Source organism: Mesoplodon bidens (assembly GCF_964165515.1).
Source record: "Mesoplodon bidens genome assembly, chromosome: 3".
Taxonomy (NCBI): domain Eukaryota; kingdom Metazoa; phylum Chordata; class Mammalia; order Artiodactyla; family Ziphiidae; genus Mesoplodon; species Mesoplodon bidens.
The window spans coordinates 85,047,434-85,069,128 of NC_138178.1; the positions used below are offsets into that span (position 1 = coordinate 85,047,434).

At 38.1% G+C, this 21,695-nt stretch overlaps 1 protein-coding gene across 4 annotated transcripts in view; it reads right to left on the minus strand.

The window, feature by feature from the left end:
* Window positions 1–10,592: 10,592 nt before the first annotated feature.
* The window catches only part of AP4E1 (adaptor related protein complex 4 subunit epsilon 1), a 73,416-nt gene continuing 62,313 nt past the window's right edge, over window positions 10,593–21,695 (minus strand). For 3 of the 4 annotated variants that reach the window (XM_081227642.1, XM_081227641.1, XM_081227644.1), the window contains 4 exons: window positions 17,979–18,536; window positions 16,659–16,849; window positions 14,747–14,904; window positions 10,593–13,716 (listed from right to left, as the gene is read on the minus strand). In XM_081227642.1, the coding sequence (XP_081083768.1) occupies window positions 13,556–13,716; window positions 14,747–14,904; window positions 16,659–16,849; window positions 17,979–18,536 (1,068 nt within the window). In that variant the 3' untranslated portion in view covers window positions 10,593–13,555. The remainder of the gene's footprint in view (window positions 13,717–14,746; window positions 14,905–16,658; window positions 16,850–17,978; window positions 18,537–21,695) is intronic. The other variant, XM_081227643.1, reaches the window with a different exon arrangement.

Sequence of the window (21,695 nt, forward strand, 5' to 3'; positions counted from 1 at the left end):
AGTGGGGATAAACTAACCCTAGACTAAAGATTGTTCTGGACCAAGCCTAATAAACCTTAGAGGCAGGTCTTGAAAAGATCAATCCGATTCCAAGTACCTTAATCAAGCACCAGAACAAACCCAAACACCATGTAAAAGAATATAGTAAAATCTAGCACCCAACAAGCTAAAATTCACAATGTCTGGCATGTAAAAAAAAAAATACTAGGCATGCAAAAAGGCAGGAAAATATGACCAATAACAGGAGAAAATACAATCAATAGAAACAGACACAGTCCCCACGTATAATGGTTAGCACTCTGGACCCTGAAACAGACACAGAAATGACAAGAGATGCCGGAATTATTCAAAAAAGACATTACAACGGCTATCAAAAATACACTCCAGGTACTTCCCTGGTTGTCTAGTGGTAAAGAATCCGCTTTCCAATGCAGGAGATGCAGGTTCGATCCCTGATCAGGGAACTAAGATCCCACATGCCACGGGGCAACTAAGCCCGCACGCCACAACTACTGAACTCACGTGCCTCAACTAGAGAGCCCACGTGCTCTGGAACCCACGCGCCACAACTACAGAGCCCACGCACCCTGGAGCCTGCACGCCACAACTACAGAAGAGAAAACCCACATGCCACAACTAGAGAGAAGCCCGCATGCCACTACAAAAGATTCCACATGCCTCAGTGAAGATCCTGTGTGCTGCAACTAAGACCCAACGCAGCCACAAATAAAATAAAATAATCTTTAAAAAAAATAAATAAAAAATAAAAATAAATAAATAAAATTACACTCCATATGTTTAAGAAACTAGGAGAAAACCTGAGTATGATGAAGAAAGAACATGAAGATATAAAAAGGACCCAAATGGAACCTCTAGGGATGAAAAATATGATGTCTGAATTGAAAACACATTAATAGCAGTTTAGACAAAGGTAAGTTAGACATAGGAAGGAGACAAAGACAAGAACAAATAGATACCAAATTCTTCCAGAAGTTGAGGGAAATTCTTCATTATTATTATTATTACTACTACTACTACTACTTATGTTTTGGCCATGCCACACAGCATGTGGGATCTTAGTTCCCTGACCAGGGATTGATCCCATGCCCCTGCATTGGAAGCATGGAGTCTTAACCACTGGACTGCCAGGCAAGTCCCTGAAATTCTTCCTTTTAAGAAGACATAATTCTCTTGGAATTGCCATTAAAGTTTAAGGACAATGGATTTAATGTTAGGATTAGCAGCAAGGAAGGAATAATCACTGATTGTTTTTTCTAGATTTGATTTTTATAGGTCTATAAATTGAGATCTTGGTTGAATGTTAGTTCCAAGATAACACTCTTCCATAGAAATATAATGTAGTCACATATTTAAATTTAAATTTTCTAGTAGCCACATTAAAAATAAAAATAGGTAAAGTTTTAGTAATATATTTTATTCAGTCTAATATATTTGAATATTATAATTTCAATATTGTTAATATAAAATTTTAATATTTTACATTTTTGTACTAAGTCTTTAAAATCCAATGCTTATTTTATACTGAAAATACATCTCAGTCCTGACTAGTCACATTTCAAGGGCACAGTTACCACATGTGGCTAGTGGCTAACATATTGGACAACATAAGTCTATGCAGTTGCATTAGTCAGGGTAATACTAGGTGTTGCAAGAAACCCAAAAGTCATAGTGGCTTAACACAACCCAAGACTTATTGTAAATTCGGGTTACAGTCCAAGGAGGTTGACTGGGAAAAGAACTCTGCCTCATTCAGGGACTCAAGCTTCTTTTAGCCAGTGGCTCCATTGTCTCCTTTCTGGAGACTTTCACCAGATTCTCTTTATCCAGCCACCTAATGAGCAAAGAGTAGGGCATGCCACTGAAGGAGCATCAGCTATGGGCACAAACTCTCTTCATAGCAAATCACCATCATACAAGAGCCCAGCCAAACCACATACGCACTGAAGACCTCTGCTTGTATTACATTCACTAACATTCCATTGGCCATACCAACAAGAATGGAAGGAGAAAGGAGAAGGGGAATGAAATATGCTGAACAAAGAACCGTCACATCATGGATGGTTCAATTTGAAAAGTCTCTGGAAAAGGAGAAATTAAAGCTGAGCAACTGGTGTGTTTCCTTCTCCACTGGTAGTGGTAGCCTTGCTGCTCCCATATTCTCCAAGAAAGACAGAGCATAGATTAATAATAAGCAAAAATATGATATGAAAAAACTGATCATTATAGAAAGTGGCTCAAACTTCATTACTAGGGGCATCTTAATGACCTACAATCTTTTTTTGGAAACCCCTTTTTAAACAGTAAAATAAAACATAGATACAGAAAACCACACTATAAAAATGGATAACTTAATAATTTTTCAAATTTTATTGAAGTATAGTTGATTTACAATGTTGTGTTAATTTCTCCTGTACAGCAAACTGAATCATTTTTGTATATATATATATATATATATATATATATATATATATATATATATATATATATATATATTTATATATATTCTTTTCCATCATGGTTTATCACAGGATATTGGATATAGTTCCCTGTGCTATACAATAGGACCTTGTTGTTTATCCATCCTACATGTAACAGTTTGCATCTGCTAATCCCAAACTGCCAATCCTTCCCTTCCCAACCACCCCTTCCCCTTGGCAACCACAAGTCTGTTCTCTGTGTCTGTAGGTCTGTTTCTGTTTCATAGATAAGTTCATTTGTGTCATAATTTAGATACCACATATAAGTGATATCATATGGTATTTGTCTTTCTTTCTGACTTACTTCATTTAGTATGATAATCTCTAGGTCTATCCATGTTGCTGCAAATGGCATTACTTCATTGTTTTTCATAGCTGAGTAGTATCCCATCGTACATATATACCACATCTTCTTTATCCATTCATCTGTCGGACATTTAGGTTGTTTCCATGTCTTGGCTATCGTGAACAGTGCTGCTATGAACACAGGGGTGCATGTATCTTTTCAAATTATAGTTTTGTCTGGGTATATGCCCAGGAGTGGGATTGCTAGATCGTATGGCAACTCTATTTTTAGTTTAGTTTTTTTTTTTTTTTTCAGTACGCGGGCCTCTCACTGTTGCGGCGTCTCCCGTTGCGGAGCACAGGCTCCGGACGCACAGGCTCAGCGGCCAAGGATCACGGGCCCAGCCACTCCGCGGCATGTGGGATCCTCCCGGACCGGGGCACAAACCCGCGTTGACTCCATCGGCAGGCGGACTCTCAGCCACTGCGCCACCAGGGAAGCCCCTATTTTTAGTTTCTTGAGGAACTTCCAGTACTGTTTTCCATAGTGGCTGCACCAATTTACATTCCCACCAACAGTGTAAGAGGGTTCCCTTTTCTCCACACCCTCTCCAGCATTTGTTATTGTAGACTTTTTAATGACAGCCATTCTGACTGGTGTGAGGTGATACCTCATTGTAGTTTTGATTTGCATTTCTCTAATAATTAGTGATATGAACATCTTTTCATGTGTCTATTAGCCATTTGTATGTCTTCTTTGGAGAAATGCCTATTTAGATCTTCTGCCCATTTTTTCAATTGGGTTGTTTGGTTTTTTTTGTTACTGAATTGTATGAGCTGTTCTTGTATTTTGGAAGTTAAGCCCTTGTTGGTTGCATCATTTGAAAATACTTTCTCTGAGTTCATAGGTTGTCTTTTCTTTTTTTTTTATGGTTTCCTTTGCTATGCAAAAGCTTATAAGTCTGATTAGGTCCCATTTGTTTATTTTTGCTTTTAACTTAATAAATGATTAATAAGGGGGAAACTGTTGTAATACCACCCAGGTCAAGAAATAATACTTTGCCAACCACCCAAAAAGCCACTTAGTGGGCCCAATTCCAACCAAAATCTCCTCCCTGCCCCAAAGTAACATCACCCAACATTTATTACAATCAATTCCTTGCATTTCTTTTAGTTTTAATAACCAACTATGCATCCCTAGACACTATAGTTTAGTCTTGCCCATTTTTAAGAAACTTGATATGTCTCTTTTAATCCAAAGATTCCATTCCATCTCTTTCTTTTCCTTATCTGTTGAAGGTCTCTAGGGTTTTCCACAGTCTGAATTTTGCTGACTGCAAACCTGTGATGCAGTTTAACTTATTCCTGTCTCCTCTGTATTGTGAGTTGCAAGCTGGCAACTTTATCCAGAGACTTAACAAACTCATATTATTCTACCACTTTGGTTAAGATTATAGGTGATTTGTATTCTTTCATTGGTAGGCACAAAACATCTAGTTGCCTTTCTCTGTGGTATTAAGTCTTTAGTGTTCAATACCTAGATCCATTAATTCACCGAAGATTGCAAAATATATTCTATCATTTGTTTTTCATTTATTAGCAGGAATAGTTTATTAAGAGATGCTTCTCTTTATCTACCATTTGGTTATCCAATGGTTTAATCTCTTCATTTGCTAGTTTTCAACACAATGAATTTATTCCCTATAATCCTCCAACAGTAAGCATTATGAACTCAAGGATTTAAGCATATTTGGATTTCAATGCATACCTACATTGAAGCTAAAATTATCTCATTTTTGGCCAGTGGGAGCCTCTTCAAGTTAGCTACTATGTTCTGTGTTATGACTTTACTGGTCTTTGATAAGATTCTTTGTTACCTGGTATAAAAGATATTTCAGGCTCATCTCACATACTTTCTGTCCCAGATCTGGAATCAATCATTTCTTTGAGAAGCCTTAGTTTCTTTTAGTGGGAAATAGTGTTATACTTCAGGACCATAATCTGGACAGTAAGGGCGCGCGCGCACGCGCGTGTGTGTGTGTGTGTGTGTACCCTCAACACAAAACGAGAACTACAGAATTTATTCACTATCTTCTATATTATATCTGTATTTACTTTCCTCCACTCTGAGAATACTGGTCTCAAGGATACAGACTATTGTAAAATTGAAATACCCCATAATTACTCATTTGTTTTATCCCACATTACACAGAGTCTCAGATAATACTACCACTACTGTTATAATTACAAAAAACTTTTTTGATTGTGCATATGCTTTTTATATTTCCCTCCTTTCTTTCAGTTGTACTGTATCTGCATCGTTAGTGCATACAGCCATTATATATTATACCTTCTCCCTTTTAATTCTCATTTATTCCTAGTTCTACAAATAATCATACATTCAATGCTCACAACCAGTCCTTATGAATCTCATTCCTAGGAGCTTCCCCCGGAAGGGTTCATAGGAACAATACTCCCTGTCTACTTATATGTTGATAGCAGTTTGGTCTCTTTAAACTTGGAGATCAGTTTTACTGAGTGTAAAATCGTTGGTTCACATCTTCCTTTGAGTATCTAAAATATATTATCCTATTTTCTTCTGGTATAAGCATGCGTCAGTCTGATAATAATCTGACTTCTTTATAAGTTTCTTGCTATTTTTTCTTAGATGACTAAGGAATTTTTTCTATTTTTAAAAGAGTTTAGTAATCTTACTAGAATGTCTTGTCTTGGTGTTCATCAGTTGATAGTCTCAGGTATACAGTGTACTCCCTCTAGCTACAAATTTTTTTTTTTTTTTTTTTTTGGTGGTACGCGGGCCTCTCACTGTTGTGGCCTCTCCCATTGCGGAGCACAGGCTCCGGATGCGCAGGCTCAGCGGCCATGGTTCACAGGCCCAGCCGCTCCACGGCATGTGGGATCTTCCCAGACCAGGGCACGAACCCATGTCCCCTGCATTGGCAGGCGGACTCTCAACCACTGCGCTACCAGGGAAGCCCCTAATTTTTGTTTTTAAATTGTACTTTCAGGAATGTCCCCTTGAGTTACCCTGTTTAGGATTTGTTTTGGTCCTGTGCTTTGGATTTCTTCTTCAGGAGCTCCTATAATCCATATGTTGGACTTTCTTTGCCTATCTTCAATATTTGATACTTTCTCTTGAATATTTACCTCTACTTCACTTAATTTAAAAATATCCTCAGGCTTCCCTGGTGGTGCAGTGGTTGAGAATCCACCTGCCAATGCAGGGGACACAGGTTCAAGCCCTGATCTGGGATCCCACATGCTGCGGAGCAACTAAGTCCGTGCACCACAACTGCTGAGCCTGTGCTCTACAGCCTGTGAGCCACAACTACTGAGTCTACATGCTACAACTACTGAAGCCTGCATACCTAGGGCCCGTGCTCCACAACAAGAGAGGCCACCGCAATGAGAAGCCCATGCACTGCAAAGAAGAGTAGCCCCTGCTCACCACAACTAGAGAAAGCCCGCACGCAATGAAGACCCAATGCAGCCAAAAACAAATAAATAAAATAATTTTTTTTAAATCCTCATTTTCATCCTCTATTTCCTTTAAGGCATTATTTTTTTGTGTTTATTCACATTTGTGTTTCTTCTAGTTTAGTTTACAGTTCTGAAATTTTTAATTTTTATTTCTTCCCTAATTTCTGTCACATTTCCGAGTTTATATAGTACTAATATATGCTGTTCTTTCACATCTTAAATCATTTTTAAAATTTCATCTAGCTTGTTCTGAAACAGTAGGTTAACAGTTTTGATCTATTTTGTGAGCATGTTATACTAGTGTGCTTTTATTTTCTGTAGGGATATTATCGCACGTCTTTAATATCTCTCTCCCTCTCTCTCTCATAATAAGTTTATATGGGAGTTGACCATAGTATTTTTCTGTTGCTTGTATTTTTATAAAATTATTTTCCTAAATATTTAGAGACGTACTTGAAAATAGCTTTTCTAACTTCACAAAGCTTTCTTTTTCCTGTTTTTTCTATAATGTTAAAAAATATAGCAACTTGCTTTCTGATGTTTTCTTACTCTGCTAAATTTCCTCACTTTTATCTGGACCCTCTCTTTCCTTCATCGTTACTGTCCCCTCTTTTTTCTTTTTTTCCATAATGATGTTAATAAGCTGATATAAGAAACTGGTAAGATTATGATCACATGAACCACTATGTGCATTACCTCATTTCACAGTAACCCTATACAGTAGGTATTATTATTATCCCCATCATACAGATGAGAACTGGGGCACAGAGTGTTTAAGTAATTTGCCCAAAGGCACAAATTAGTAATTAGTGAAGCCAAGAATTAAAATGTGACGACCCAACTTCAATTTGCAAGTTACCTAATGATTTCTACCGTACTTTCCCACTCGGACTTGAGAGACCCTCATCTCTCAAATCCTACCATGCTATCATTTTAAGAGCAAACCTAAGCTTGCTAAATTCAAACACTAAGCTGATACTGCCATAGGACCTACAGCTTTTTATATATTCACACAAGATTCCTCCTCTGTACCTACCCAATCTTTCCAAATAATGCCATTACTTACCTCCCACTCAATAGCTAATTACTTTTAATCAATCCCCATTGCAGGAAGGAGTGTGGGGAAAACACAACCAAAAAAAAATCCCATTGAGGAAGCATGGGGTGAGACAGCATCTAAAACTGAGGTTCTCAAACTTGGCTGCATGTTGTAATTACCTGTGGAGTTAAAAAATAACTGGAGCCTATGTCTGACACCTCAGAGAATCTGATTATGGTCTAGGGTATGGGATTTTAAAAAGGTCCCCAGTCTAGTGGATAGCATGGTGATTATACTTAGTAGTATTCATGTTGTATATTTGAAATTTGCTAAGACCTTAAGTGTTCTCACCACACACACACAAAAGTAACTATGTGAAGTGATGGATGTGTTAATTAAATTGATTGTGGTAATCATTTCACAATATATATTAAATCATCAGGTTGGACAACTTGAAAAAATCACACTGCACAACCTAAATATGTACTCTTTTTTTTTTTGGTCAATTGATGCATTTTTTTCCCCACACCACCAAGCAATTCCAATTCTAAGTGGACACACACTGGCTGTCCTACAAATTAACTCAATTCTGACACTATCTACCTGGAGATGGCACCAGATCTTAGAAATTAAAGGCTGTTTCGCAGGACTGCCCCACTTCAGACACCAATCACAAGTCCAGGTTGTCATCTATGCTAATGACCCAATGACTATAAACTGGAAGGTCCCACAACCTTTCTGCGGTTCAATTAATTTGCTAGAGTGGCTCACAGAATTCAGAGAAACACTTACTTACGTTTATCAGGTTATTATAAAGGATATTAATATAAAGGATTCAGATGAACAGCCAGATGAAGAGGTACATAGACTGAGAAACAGAAGGGTCCCAAGCACAGGAATTTCTGTCCTCATTGGAACTGGGGTGTGTCCCCTCCCAGGATGTGATGCATTCACCAACACAGAAGCTCATCAAATCCTTTTGTTCAATAGTTTTTTTTAGAGCTTAACCTCCAGCCCCCAAACCTTCCCCTTCCTTGAGGTCAGTGGGTAGGGCTGAAAGCTTTAACTGTCTAATCACTTGGTCTCTCTGATGACCAGCCCCTTTCTGAGGCTGTGTGTGGGCCCCACTCCAAAGTCACCTCATTAGCATTAACTCAGGTGTGCTCAAAAAGGCTCCTTATGAGTAACAAAAGACACTCCTATCACTTCTGTAGGTGAAGACTGGTCCAACATTTGGGTTCAAATCATTTCATCTTTCCCATAGCTCACAAAAACTCTTCTATTTAACCCCATCAACCATCAACTAAGATGAAAAAACTAAATTCTTACATCTTGATATCCATCATCAATGAGGACCAGTTTGTTCTAGTCACTGATATTGCCCTTACCTTTATTAAATTATGTGGTAGCAGATCAGACCAAATGCCTCTCCCTAAGAATATATAAGCCTCGCCTCTGTTTCTATTTGTCACATAATATAAAGGGTGGAGAAGATGTGCAAACAAATTTCTAATTACTTTTCTCTCACTGAAGCACAAATAATCTCTAGGCTCTAGTCTCTTAACAATTTGGCATAAGTCCTGTCAGACCCCATCAGCGAAAAAACTTCCTGAAGTCAGCCATTTAGTCACATTGGCAACTTAATGTTTTAAGAAAGGAAATATGCATCCACTTAGGAAAATAGTTTAAAATAAGTAAAGGAAATTGATTCTCTTGGAAAAAAGCCCATAAACTAGCTGCAACCACTTACGAGGACCCACTATTTTTTCAGCATTATAGGTAAACATGTTTGACTCTCCCCACTCGTAGGCCCATCTGCTCTGCATCCAGGCCACAATCTTTAAGTTTTCAGTTTTCTGGGACTCATTTTTGTGGGTATCCTCCTATCCTGGATCCATAAAGTTTCCCATGTGATGCAAATGAAACACATTTCCTTTTAAATAACTCCTTTTCCTGTGCTTTATCCCAGAGGGCCAGTTCTTTCCCAACTCCTCCTGACACTATTGACCTTATTAATGTCAATATAGTTGTCTCTCCCATTATCAGTTCTTACTTTGATAAAGAAATAAGTGATACTAATTTAGCTGGTAAATCTGCCTTATCATACTCAGTAGCTCCCTATCTTTAACTTCACTGACCAAATGTCTACTGCTTCCTGTCCTAGAACAAGTTCTTCTAGACCAGTAAGACTTCGTGGACATCAAAGTCCCCATTCTCCAAGTCATAATTTCTAGCTGTAATCACACTGCATTTGCAGAGATCTCTTAAATGACACGGCAAATTCTCATGGGACTTAGCCTTAAACTGGTAAGGTTCTCATCAAGTGGTCATATTTCCTCTCTCCTACCTGGTTCAAACTGGCACAAGCTATTTTCACTAGAACGCTTTTCTGCTGACTTATATCTATAAACCAGATCAGATCACTTTTCTTTATTTCTGGGAGAGCCACAGGATCACTAAAATCCCTTGATATTACATGGTCTCAGATTACTTATTTTGAGGGAACAGGTCTTTTTTGGCATTCATTCAATAAACTGAGTGACTGTCAGGTACCAGGCAAAAGGGACATAAAAATACACACCTGTTTCCTAACCATAAAAAGCTCATGTCTCTCATTATGCACACACATAACGAGTAACATTCATATAATCATTAACCCCAGTCCATTTGGCTGCAGGCCACCCTTCTTTTTAGTTACTGCAGTAGGTGTGAGGCATTTAAACCTCCTTACCTTCTGTGGCCCAAAGATGGGGTTTCAAGTCTTAGAACATTTTTTCTGCTACACAGTATAGCCAACAAGAGGCATCAGTGAGATTTAAATACCATTTCTGATCTAGCTTTGTGTTTTAGGATACACAATATAGAGATGGCCAGGAGACTCAGAGTCTTTGGACACTAAGTCACCACCTGACTTACCGTGTTTCTTGCATCTTGAGGAGAGGAATACAGAAACAAAACACTCTGCTTTGAATGCTCTGGTCAGGCCAGGATGAAAGCAGGGGATAGGGACAGGCACCTGAGGATCGATCCATGCTCTAACCTGTCGGAAGCCCATAAAGTTTTCTCTGAACATCATACAGAAAGAGCAGTTATCTTTACTTTTAACCAATTAGATGACGTTCTTTGGGGCTGTAATGAGTATATTACTCTTTTCATCCCATTCCAATTGCTTCTGCTCTTTTTAGCTAATGCCTATCTAATTACTGAATAGTATTACTTTTATTCAGCTATTTAGATGATAAAGCATATATATAGACCAAAGAACAATATAGATCACTTAGTATTTATTACATGTTTAAATGATTTTTTTCAAATTACAGAATTCAACTCCAAAATAAGGTAATTAATTAATGTCTGGGAAGTTGTTATTCACTTGCATTTTTCCCTCCTAAATTTTGAAAACAAACACCTTAAAAGACATGTGAATAGGTTCAGTGCACTTTTAGTGACTCAAAATCACGAGACAAAGACCACATTTATCCATTAAAAAAAAGAAGCTCGATATTTTTAAATATTCATGACATGAACTAAAATAAAGGAACAAATAAAATACTGCATTTTCACCACAATTGTTTTGGTAGACGACAGAATATTGTCTTGAATAATGCTCCTCTGCAGAGCGTCTGTGGTGCTTGGCATGCTTGGCACATTAGCCCTTGGTAACTGCTCGGCTTCCATCTGCAGTTTTTTCAGAAGGATCCTTATTCGGGGGCCCACATTCCCGAGACTAATCTGCCTGACTCCACAGGGACTATTCTGGTGGGAGCCTGATCCTTCTTGCTCCACCTGCTCTTAAGGCTTTCTGGTCTTCCCTTCATTCTCCCCAGATTCACACTTGTTGCCACCTGCATTCTCAGCAAAGATGCCCAGCACAGAACTCACACAGCTGAGTCTCCCCTACAATAGCTCTCACTCCAGATGATGCCCCTTTACTTGACTAAATTATGACTAGAAGGTAAAGAGACGATCTGCCCACAAAAATTGTTCTTCCTACTTCATAGTCACATCTCCTACAATGCAAAAAAGGTTGGTGATGCCTGATCTAGAACTTAAAAGATTAATTAGTTTAGGTAGAATATATACTGCTCTAAAGTTCACTAAAATCTACTCTTTCCTATTACTGTTTGTTTTAAAAACCATAAAAATATAAAAATGTAAACATTCTACTAAACATTTCAGTAGAAACTGTTACCTTACTTTCTATGTAGTGGGTTTAGAAAGAACAAAAGTGACACCATGTTCCCCTTGGCAGACCCCAAATCATGCTCCCAGCCCTAACCTACCATTACACATTTCCCACCATTAGACAGAGCTGTAGGCCAAGCATGTCTCTCATGACAACTGCTACTGTCACCCATGAACACCCTGTAACAAAGCAGCACAGTAGCTCACTGTAATCTGTCCCAGCTAGCTGTCCATCTGCTTGCTGGGCACCTTACATCCACTGCTCCACACCCAGCCTTGGTTACCATGCAAACACATGGAAGCAGGGACACAAAAAACAGAAGCACCTCTTTTGCCACACTCTACATTCCTTTGCAAAGTGAGAGGGCACTTCCTATCTCTTTGTCAGAGTATCAGCAGAACCAGGTAGGGTGGGAGGGTGCTGCTGACAGACACAGGAATAAAGAGAAAGCTGATGAGTCTAGCCACCAGTGTCCACCACTCCCCCATCATTCACATTCCCTTCATCATGACACTGCTGGGAGCTTGAGGATGAGTCTGATCTTCTATTCAAAAGAAGAAACCTACTCAGGAAATTCTAGCCAATTCTCATTGCTCTTGCAGCAAGGTTTCACTGTATGTTTTTTAAAAGCATGAAATTAACAAGGTGTTATTTTTTTTAATGAGTAACTTATAAATTAATTTTTTAATGCTGCTTTTGTTTTTAGGGAGAGATATGCTAAACACAAATGACTAATGAACTCTATCAGCTTTGGGGAATCTCCTCAGCATCTTTATCAGCTATGATTAATAATGAGATAACCTAAAACCACAATTCCACACCTGGGTGATAAACAGTACCAATTAACCAGAGTATTAACTGCAATGACTTAAAACTATATTACCTGAATAGTTTCCATGGTGAAGTATCAGAAAAAGTGAAATAATAAATATTTTCCACAGCACCATAAGGTTTTATAAAATACTATTGCAGTCTTTAACATTAATGTATAATCTCAAGATTCTGGTCTATCATTCATATTAGGCTTAACCTCTTTTCTGACAAAGGCCATATATATAGGCACAACTGTAACATAAAAATCATATATTTTACTGAAGAACCTGTATGGTATACTTAGACAGTCACTCTTCTGGTTGTATCCATTGAATACTAGTGGATTCAAAGCCCAGGAAAGATGGTTTTGCCGTTTATACTCTAATCACAAATTTTAATTTGCCAAAAAAAAAAACCCAAGTGGAAACTAAGATATTTGCCATAACTAAAAAGTCCTTTTATACCTGTTTACTTTAGTACTGCGTGCTCTTTCAGGTTTTGTTTCTATACAATATTTTGTAAATGGCTCTGAGTTTGTAAAACAAGAATACAGTGAGTCACTTTGAATTTTAAAAATAAACGCAAGTGGAAAACAAATTTTATAGCCTAACTGTCTGCAATTATGTGTAACAAGTTACCTATAATAAAAACTGTACCACAGATTGGATCCCCCCAATATCCAACATGCTCATGGATCTCCTGAACTATTAGTGTGTGCTGTGCCAACTTAGATCAACACTGATCTAAGCAAAACATTATTGAAAGTAATGACTTGCCTACCAAAAAGCATACATTGCATTCCAAAGCCAAATTTGAATTCGATTTGGGATTATTAAGTCCATGTCTCCCCTCCATTAATGCAGAGAACTGAGAGTTGGCTTTACTATAAATCAGCTAGCACTAGAGTAAATCTGCTATAAAATTACTTATAACAAAATAAATATTTTCAGTCCCTCTACACTAAGTGATATATAAATCATTAGCAGTTTATAACATTAGCTTAGGTCACTGTTTTAGGACCCAAACATACTGTACAATCCTGAGTAAAAGGTTAGGGGTACAGTTTCTTGGGGATCTTTCTTGATCAGGAATCATAAAGAAAACACATTAAAACCACACTTATAATAATCCCCATTTTCATTAGAAGTACCATGAGTCCTTTTTACTTTGGTAAATAAGTTTATCTATGTAAACCATTTATTTTGATGGAGTAAAATATAAGCAGAGCTTCTGCTAGGATCCTTCCATCACCTTTTGACACTGATATAGTAAATAATCAGGAAGAGTAGAGCAGGAGGATCTGAACCACAGGGCTAACATGTCACCATGAACTCGGAAATGCAGCAAGCAGGGGATGGATGGGAGCAGCTGACAGGCCAACAGCCCTTCATTGCCTACAGCAAAACAAAGTGAGAAATTCTTTAATACAAGAAGACTTCAACAGACATTTCTACAAAGAAGATATACAAATGGCCAATAAGCACATGAAAAGATATTCAACATCACTGATCATTAAGGAAATGCAAATCAAAACTAAAGTGAGATACTAGTTCATACCCATTGAGATGGTGATTATCAAAATAAATAAATAAATAAATAAGTGTTGGTGAGGATGTGAAGTAACTGCAACCCCCGTGCATTGCTGAATGTAAATGGTGCAGTTCCTGTGGAAAACAACATGACAGTTTCTCCAAAAATTAAATATAGAATTACCATATGACTCAGCAATTCTACTTCTGGGTATATAACCAAAAGAACCGAAAGCAGGGACTCAAAAAGATTTATTTGTACACCCATGTTCAAAGCAGCGTTATTCACAATAGCCAAAAGGTGGAAGCAACCCCAGTGTCCGTCAAAAGATTAATGGATAAACAAATGTGGTACATTCGTAAAATGGAACAATATTCAGGCTTAAAAAGGAAGGAAATTTTGACACATAATATAGATGAACCTTGAAGACATTATGATAAGTGAAATAAGCCAGTCACAAAAGGACAAATATTGTATGATTCTACTTAGATGAGGTAACTAGAGTAGTCAAATTCATAGGGACAGAAAATAGAATGGTGGTTGCGAAGGGCTGGAGAGGGAGGGGCAATGGGGAGTTAGTGTTTAATGGGTACAGTTTTAGTTAGGAAAGAGGAAAAAGTTCTGGAGATGATGGTGGCAATGGCTGCACAACATGAATGTATTTAATGCCACTAATCTGTACATTTAAAAATGGTTAAAATGGTAAATTTTGTTATGTATATTTTACCACACAAAAAAATTCTTTAATAAAGTCTGAACAACACACTTATCTGAAAGATACTCATAACATGAAATACAGCTCTAAGAAATCTGACACTTATAAGAGTTGATTTGTTTGCTGATTGTAAGAAAGCCCCTATAAACACAAGATTGCCTTTTTAGAACACTACAAACCTATAATGTCAACAACATGAAGTCTTAGTTCCTGTTGCAGGGTCTTTAAGGTAGAAGGCAGAGCAGCTTGTGATTCTGACATCTTCACATTTTGTTTCACATCATTTGCGAAGGATAACCAGAGTTTACCAAAGTCTTCAGTCGAGATTTTTAATGGCCTGAAAATAATTTTTAAAATTAGATTTATGTCCATTAAGAATGAAATGATTCTAAACAGATAAGTACATTTCAAATGACTCGTGGGAATTAAAAAAATCATTGTAAATCTAAATCCCACAAAATCTATGTTTTTTAAACCAAATATGATTAGGATACTTACCATTATCCTCCAACCTGAAGAAAATGCTGAAAGCAAATGTTATTAAAGAACAAATGTCTTTTCAATAAATCACCCAGTTCTCTCTTTTTCTGAGTATTAGTCATTACAGTAAAATTTCACCAAGTAATTTCATGAATCATTCAAATATAAAACTTTTCTTTCATGTATACTTTAGATTTGGGGATGAGATACTCTATCAAAGTCATGTACAAGAGTAAGAATACAAAGACTTAGCACCTTAAGCAAACTGGACCAAGAGAAAGGATTTTTTTTTTTTTTTTTTTTTCTTTTTGCGGTATGCGGGCCTCTCACTGTTGTGGCCTCTCCCGTTGCGGAGCACAGGCTCCGGATGCGCAGGCCCAGCGGCCATGGCTCACGGGCCCAGCCGCTCCGCGGCATATGGGATCCTCCCAGACCGGGGCACGAACCCGTATCCCCTGCATCGGCAGGCGGACTCTCAACCACTGCGCCACCAGGGAGGCCCCAAGAAAGGATTTTAATAAATGTATTTTTTAAATGGCTCAGGTGACTGAAGATCAAATAGTTTACAATGGGGTATCTCTGGGAGGAATTATAGGAAATTTTTATATTCTACTTATATTTTTCTATAGCATTTAAATCTTTATAACTATGTATTGAATTTATAATTAGGAAAAATATTTTTTAAGATACAGAGGATTTTATTAATAAGCACAGAAGAACCGTCTGTGTCATATATGTTGTGCTTCTTCAGGTTACTAATGCTCACCATGGGACATACCTTCGTAGTCACAGAATGTAAGTTTTTTGAAGGCTAGATTCTATCTTTTCAGCACCACAGGTATAAATAAATACTCTGACAGACTGATAAACATGTTCTTACTAAAAGGCTTTAAAGAATGGGCAAAAATTATAGTAGTCTAACACAGGTAGATGTGTGAAGGTTAAAAAAATTTTTTTACAGATATTCATTGGTATTCTGCATTCTTGGTTCAGGCAGGCTTCATTTTTAAAAATGTTTGAATACAGTATAATATACTCATAATACTAAACAAGAGCAGAAGGGTTAAAAGGTTGTTTTCAATTATTTGGGTAACTGCACAATGCTAGTAAAATACTAAATACTGTATGTCTAATAAAAGTTTAGTAACTTTGTTAAGCCATTTTCTTGCAGATTTAAAACTTAATGAACAAACTTTATGAAAGAATTAATCAAATAAATGAAACACAAATGAAAGAAACTTTAAAAAGCTTTTTAAAAAGTCAGGCAGAATCTTTGAAATTATTTCAGTTTAAACATTACTTTAATATTACTTTCCCTCAGAAGTTCTCCAAGATCACTAGCCAACTCGAACCTACATCAGGACCCACATTATAATGGCCCATCATACCATTTACTTCCTGTTCATAGCACAATTCACAATTATACATGCATTTATGTGATTGTTCGATGTCTCCTCCCTAGACTGAACACTCCCTAAACATAGGGGTATGTGTAGTTTTGAGTTGTTACACTCTCTAGCACCTAGTACAGTGCTCTGTCCAGAGAAGAGGCCTAATAAATATTTGCTGAATGAAGGAATAACTTGAATTAATATTCTAAAAAATATTTACCTAATGAAATCTAATAGTGATAAGTTTACTGAAAATTCGAGCTGAACAGAATGAGTATCCATCACTTGATAATTTATAAAACCAGAAAGATTCCCTTCTGTAAAAGGTTTTTCCATCTGCACACTGTATTCAAAGTTTTTGGTGCTTTCTGCTTCTATTACAGGCAAGCAGCATCCAGGTTGCTCAGTGATCTGTAAATAAAAGTAATGTAAGTATTGAAGAAGGGTTCAATACAGGCTATCATATGAATAACTATTTTCTATTTAATTGAAGTGCTACAAAAGCATACAATTGTGAGATGTTAATAACAAGCCACACCATGAACATAACTGACAACTTCACTTGAGAAAAATTCACTAGCACAGATAATTAAGAAATAATAATACATAGGTCAGAATTATGTAACAAATGGTATTACAATGAAAATGTCTGTATGGTTTAACAACAACAAAAAACAGATTAAACTCTAGTCATGTGGCTCTCAATACTAGCTAGTACCAGTTTTTTTTTTTAATTAATTTTTTTTTTTTGGCTGCATCAGGTCTTAGCTGCAGCATGCAGGATCTTCACTGAGGTATGTGGGATTGTTGAGGTATGCGGGATCTTTCATTGCGGCATGCAGGCTCTTCGCTGTGGTGCACGGGCTTCTCTCTAGCTGTGGCGCACAGGCTCCAGGGCGTGCGGGCTCTATAGTTGGCTGCACACGGGCTCTTGTTGAGGCACATGAGCTCAGTAGTTGTGGTGCGCAGGCTTAGTTGCCCTGGGGCATGTGGGATCTTAGTTCCCTGACCAGGGATCAAACCTGTGTCCCTACATTGGAAGGTGGATTCTTTACCATTTGTCCACCAGGGAAGTCCCTAGCACCAAATTTTTAAAGCTAGGAGAGTGCAAAAAAAAAAAAAAATCTTTCCCTCTCATTCTCCACCCTTACTCAAGCTCTGGTGCTAAAGCTCAGACAACTGAATTGGGTTTTGTTTTGTGTTTTTAAGTTCCACAGGTGATTCTAATGCACATCTACAGTCAGGAACTTCTGCCCAGGTCAGGCCCAGGTAGTATCCCATTCAATACATTCTAGCTCATGGAAGAAATTGGGTCAGTTTTCTCAGTCTTCCCCAATACATCTTTATTATGCTTCCTTGTCTCTTTTGAATAAATTTTTCCTACTTAAAATAATAAAACAATCTGTCACACCTTTCACTGTTTTTGCTAAAGAGGAAAGAAGGATGTGGGAGAAATTTACAAGCTATCAGATGAGTCAACAGCAGAAACACTAAGTAATGTTTCTTACACTAAAAAACATTAAGTAATTCATTGTCTTACCTTGAAATTTTCTGCAGGAGCAATTTCTAAGTTAGCACTTTTCAGTTCTGAAGCACTCTTATTAAAAATTGACCAGACCATCAACAAACACTCATCTTTCCAAATTTTGTAAGAAGACACTGATATGGTTTCATTATTACAGACCTCCATAAGATCTGAATGCACGTGTTCAGTAGTTTCTTCCAACAAAGAAGCAGCTAAAGAGATTTCATTGGCAACTGAGGCTGCAGTGGACTGAGGAGGGTGAAAAACTTCCATGTTGTTATCAGCAAACAAAGAGGGTGTAGACAGCCTGCAATTTGAGATTTTCTCAACCAAGGGCAGTTCTGTGAGTGACTCAGAATCTAAAAGTTCTGAATTAAGAGAAAATTTCTTTACTTCTTTGTCTCCTCTATCCTGCAAATGATCCAAATAATAGTCTTCTTCATAAGTCACATTTGATGAAGAACTAAAGGAAGAACGGGTCATATTTTGAGCAGCGGTTGTTTGCCCACTTTTGGTTTCCTTGACTTTTGATTTCCTTCTGAACTTGTGAGAAAGGGTATCTGCTTTTCCTAGCTGCAAAGATAAAACATAATAATAGAAAAAGAAACCATTCTACTAAGTCATGAGTTTTAAATTTTTTTTATAATTTCAAATGAGCAATGTACTAACTTGCTAAGGTTCTACCTATAAAGCATAGATTAACAAAAATTCAGAGACGAATAAAATGTTAAGTCCTAAAATTCTGACAGCTACATAACTTTGAACTAGTAAGCTATATCTATTTCTCACTAAAAACACATAAAATAAGAAACAGAAATAAGGTCAAAAAGTCAATAATGAACAATTCTAAAAACTTGTTAGACTTAAGAAAACTAGAGTACAGAACTGCACAAATTAAAAACAGTGAGAAAGCTAAGCCATTTTTTGAGTTTCCAGAGTTGTGCTGTAGAAGCTAAGATACCCTCAAATACAGGGATGGGTCAAACTTTGGTTCAGTAATCTATAATAATCCTGTTTTCATGACCTGTGAGTCGATAAGCAGGGAAGAAAAACTGACTTCACCTCAAGAAACAGCTAGTGTGGGTGACTGGAACACATAGCAAGAAAGAATTCTAAAAGTAACTAGTGATGCTTGGTACAGACTCAGGAGATGGGAACAGCAAACTTGCCATTCTTGAGCTAAGCCTCCCAAGGAAATGTCTGCGAATCCATCTAAGAAGAGTGATGGCTCAAGTGCCCCCTTGCCTCACAAAGTTCTATGTAGAATCAGTGCAGTAGACTGGGTCTACTTTAAGTTCATCCTCCTGGGGTCTTTAACACTGAGTGGCCATCCTTCACATGATTCTAGTTAACCAGAATTCTAGCTCTGTTCCAAGTCTCAGCAGCTAAGTTTGTCTCTTACCTTTCAATTCAGAAGCCATCAAACAAGAACTAACATTATATTAACACAAAAATGAAAACAAGTTGGAGGACTTCCCTGGAGGTCCAGTGGTTAAGACTCCGCGCTCCAGGTTTGATCCCTGATTGGGGAAGTAAGATCCCACATACCGCAACTAAGCCCACGTGCCACAACTACTGAGCCCACGTGCTCTAGAGCCTGTATAATGCAACTAGAGAGCCCGCACGCCACAACTAGAGAAGACCCACTGCAGCCAAAATTAATTAATTAATTAATTTTAAAAGTTGAGGGTTTGGGGGAGAGGAGGACTTCCATTTCCAGTAGCCATGGGACTCGAATTAGATGTACATTAGACTGCTCAATATTGTTCCTCAGGTCACGGATGCTCTGGGTTGTTTTCTGTTTTGTCTTTTCGTTCTCTCTGTGTTTCATTTTGGAGTTTCTATTACTTTGTCTTCAAGTGTATGATCTTTACTTTTAAAAATATTTATTTATTTATTTATTTGGATGTGCTGCATGTTAGCTGTGGCACACGGGATCTTCGTTGCAGCATGTGGGATCTTTTAGTTGCAGCATGCAGGATCTTTAGTTGTAGGATGTAGGATCTAGTTCCCTGACCAGGGATCAAACCTGGGCCCCCTGCATTGGGAGTGTGGAGTTTTAATCACTGGACCACCAGGGAAGTCCCTGATCTTTTCTTCTGCACTGTCTAATCTGCTGTTAGTTAGAAGTTACACAAGCCAGAAGACACCAGAGAGACATCTTTGTTAAATTACTTAAAGAAAAGAAACAGTCGGTTTCCGCAGAGCTGAAACTCCTGGCTCGGGGTCTCTTCCCTCCGCCGACATGGAACTGCCCCGGAGCCTGAGGGGAGGGCGGCCTCACTGAGGCTGCCGGCTCTTGAGGGGCCCCGGCAGCCGAAGCCGTAACAGTCATGGGGACAGCGGGCTGGCCATGTGGATGAAAGGCTCTTGGTGCTGCAGCCAGGAGTCAGTGCTGTGCCTCTGAGGTGCGAGAGCCAACTTCACGACACTGGTCCACAAGACACCTCCCAGCTCCACGTAATATCAAACAGCGAAAATTTCCCAGAGATCTCCATCTCAACACCAACACCCAGCTTCACTCAACGACCAGCAAGCTACAGTGCTGGACACCCTATGCCAAACAACTAGCAAGACAGGAACACAACCCCACCCATTAGCAGTGAGGCTGCCTAAGATCATAATAAGGCCACAGACACCCTAAAACACACCACCAGACGGGGACCTGTCCACCAGAAAGACAAGATCCAGCCTCATCCACCAGAACACAGGCACTAGTCCTCTCCACCAGGAAGCCTACACAACCCACTGAACCAACTTTAGCCACTGGGGACAGACACCAAAAACAACGGGAACAACAAACCTGCAGCCTGCAAAAAGGAGACTCCAAACACAGTAAGATAAGCAAAATGAGAAGACAGAAAAACACACAGCAGATGAAGGAACAAGGTAAAAACCCACCAGAACTAACAAATGAAGAGGAAATAGGCAGTCTACCTGAAAAAGAATTCAGAATAATGATAGTAAAGATGATCCAAAATCTTGGAAATAGAAGAGAGAAAATGCAAGAAACATTTAACAAGGACCTAGAAAAACTAGAGGAAACAAGCAATGATGAACAACACAATAAATGAAATTAAAAATACTCTAGAAGGGATCAATAGCGGAATAACTGAGGCAGAAGAATGGATAAGTGACTTGGAAGATAAAATAGTGGAAATAACTAGTGCAGAGCAGAATAAAGAAAAAAGAATGAAAAGAAATGAGGACAGTCTCAGAGACCTCTGGGACAACATTAAACTCACCAACATTCGAATTATAGGGGTTCCAGAAGAAGAAGAGAAAAAGAGAGGGACTGAGACAATATTTGAAAAGATTATAGTTGAAAACTTCCCTAATATGGGAAAGGAAATCGTCAGTCAAGTCCAGGAAGCATAGAGAGTCCCATACAGGATAAATCCAATGAGAAACACGCCAAGACACATATTAATCAAACTTTCAAAAATTAAATACAAAGAAAACATATTAAAAGCAGCAAGGGAAAAACAACAAATAACACACAAGGGAATCTCCATAAGATTAACAGCGGATCTTTCAGCAGAAACTCTGCAAGCCAGAAGGGACTGGCGGGACATATTTAAAGTGATGAAGGAGAAAAGCCTACAACCAAGATTACTCTACCCAGCAAAGACCTCATTCAGATTTGAAGGAGAAATTAAAACCTTTACAGACAAGCAAAAGCTGAGAGAGTTCAGCACCACCAAACCAGCTTTACAACAAATGCTAAAGGAA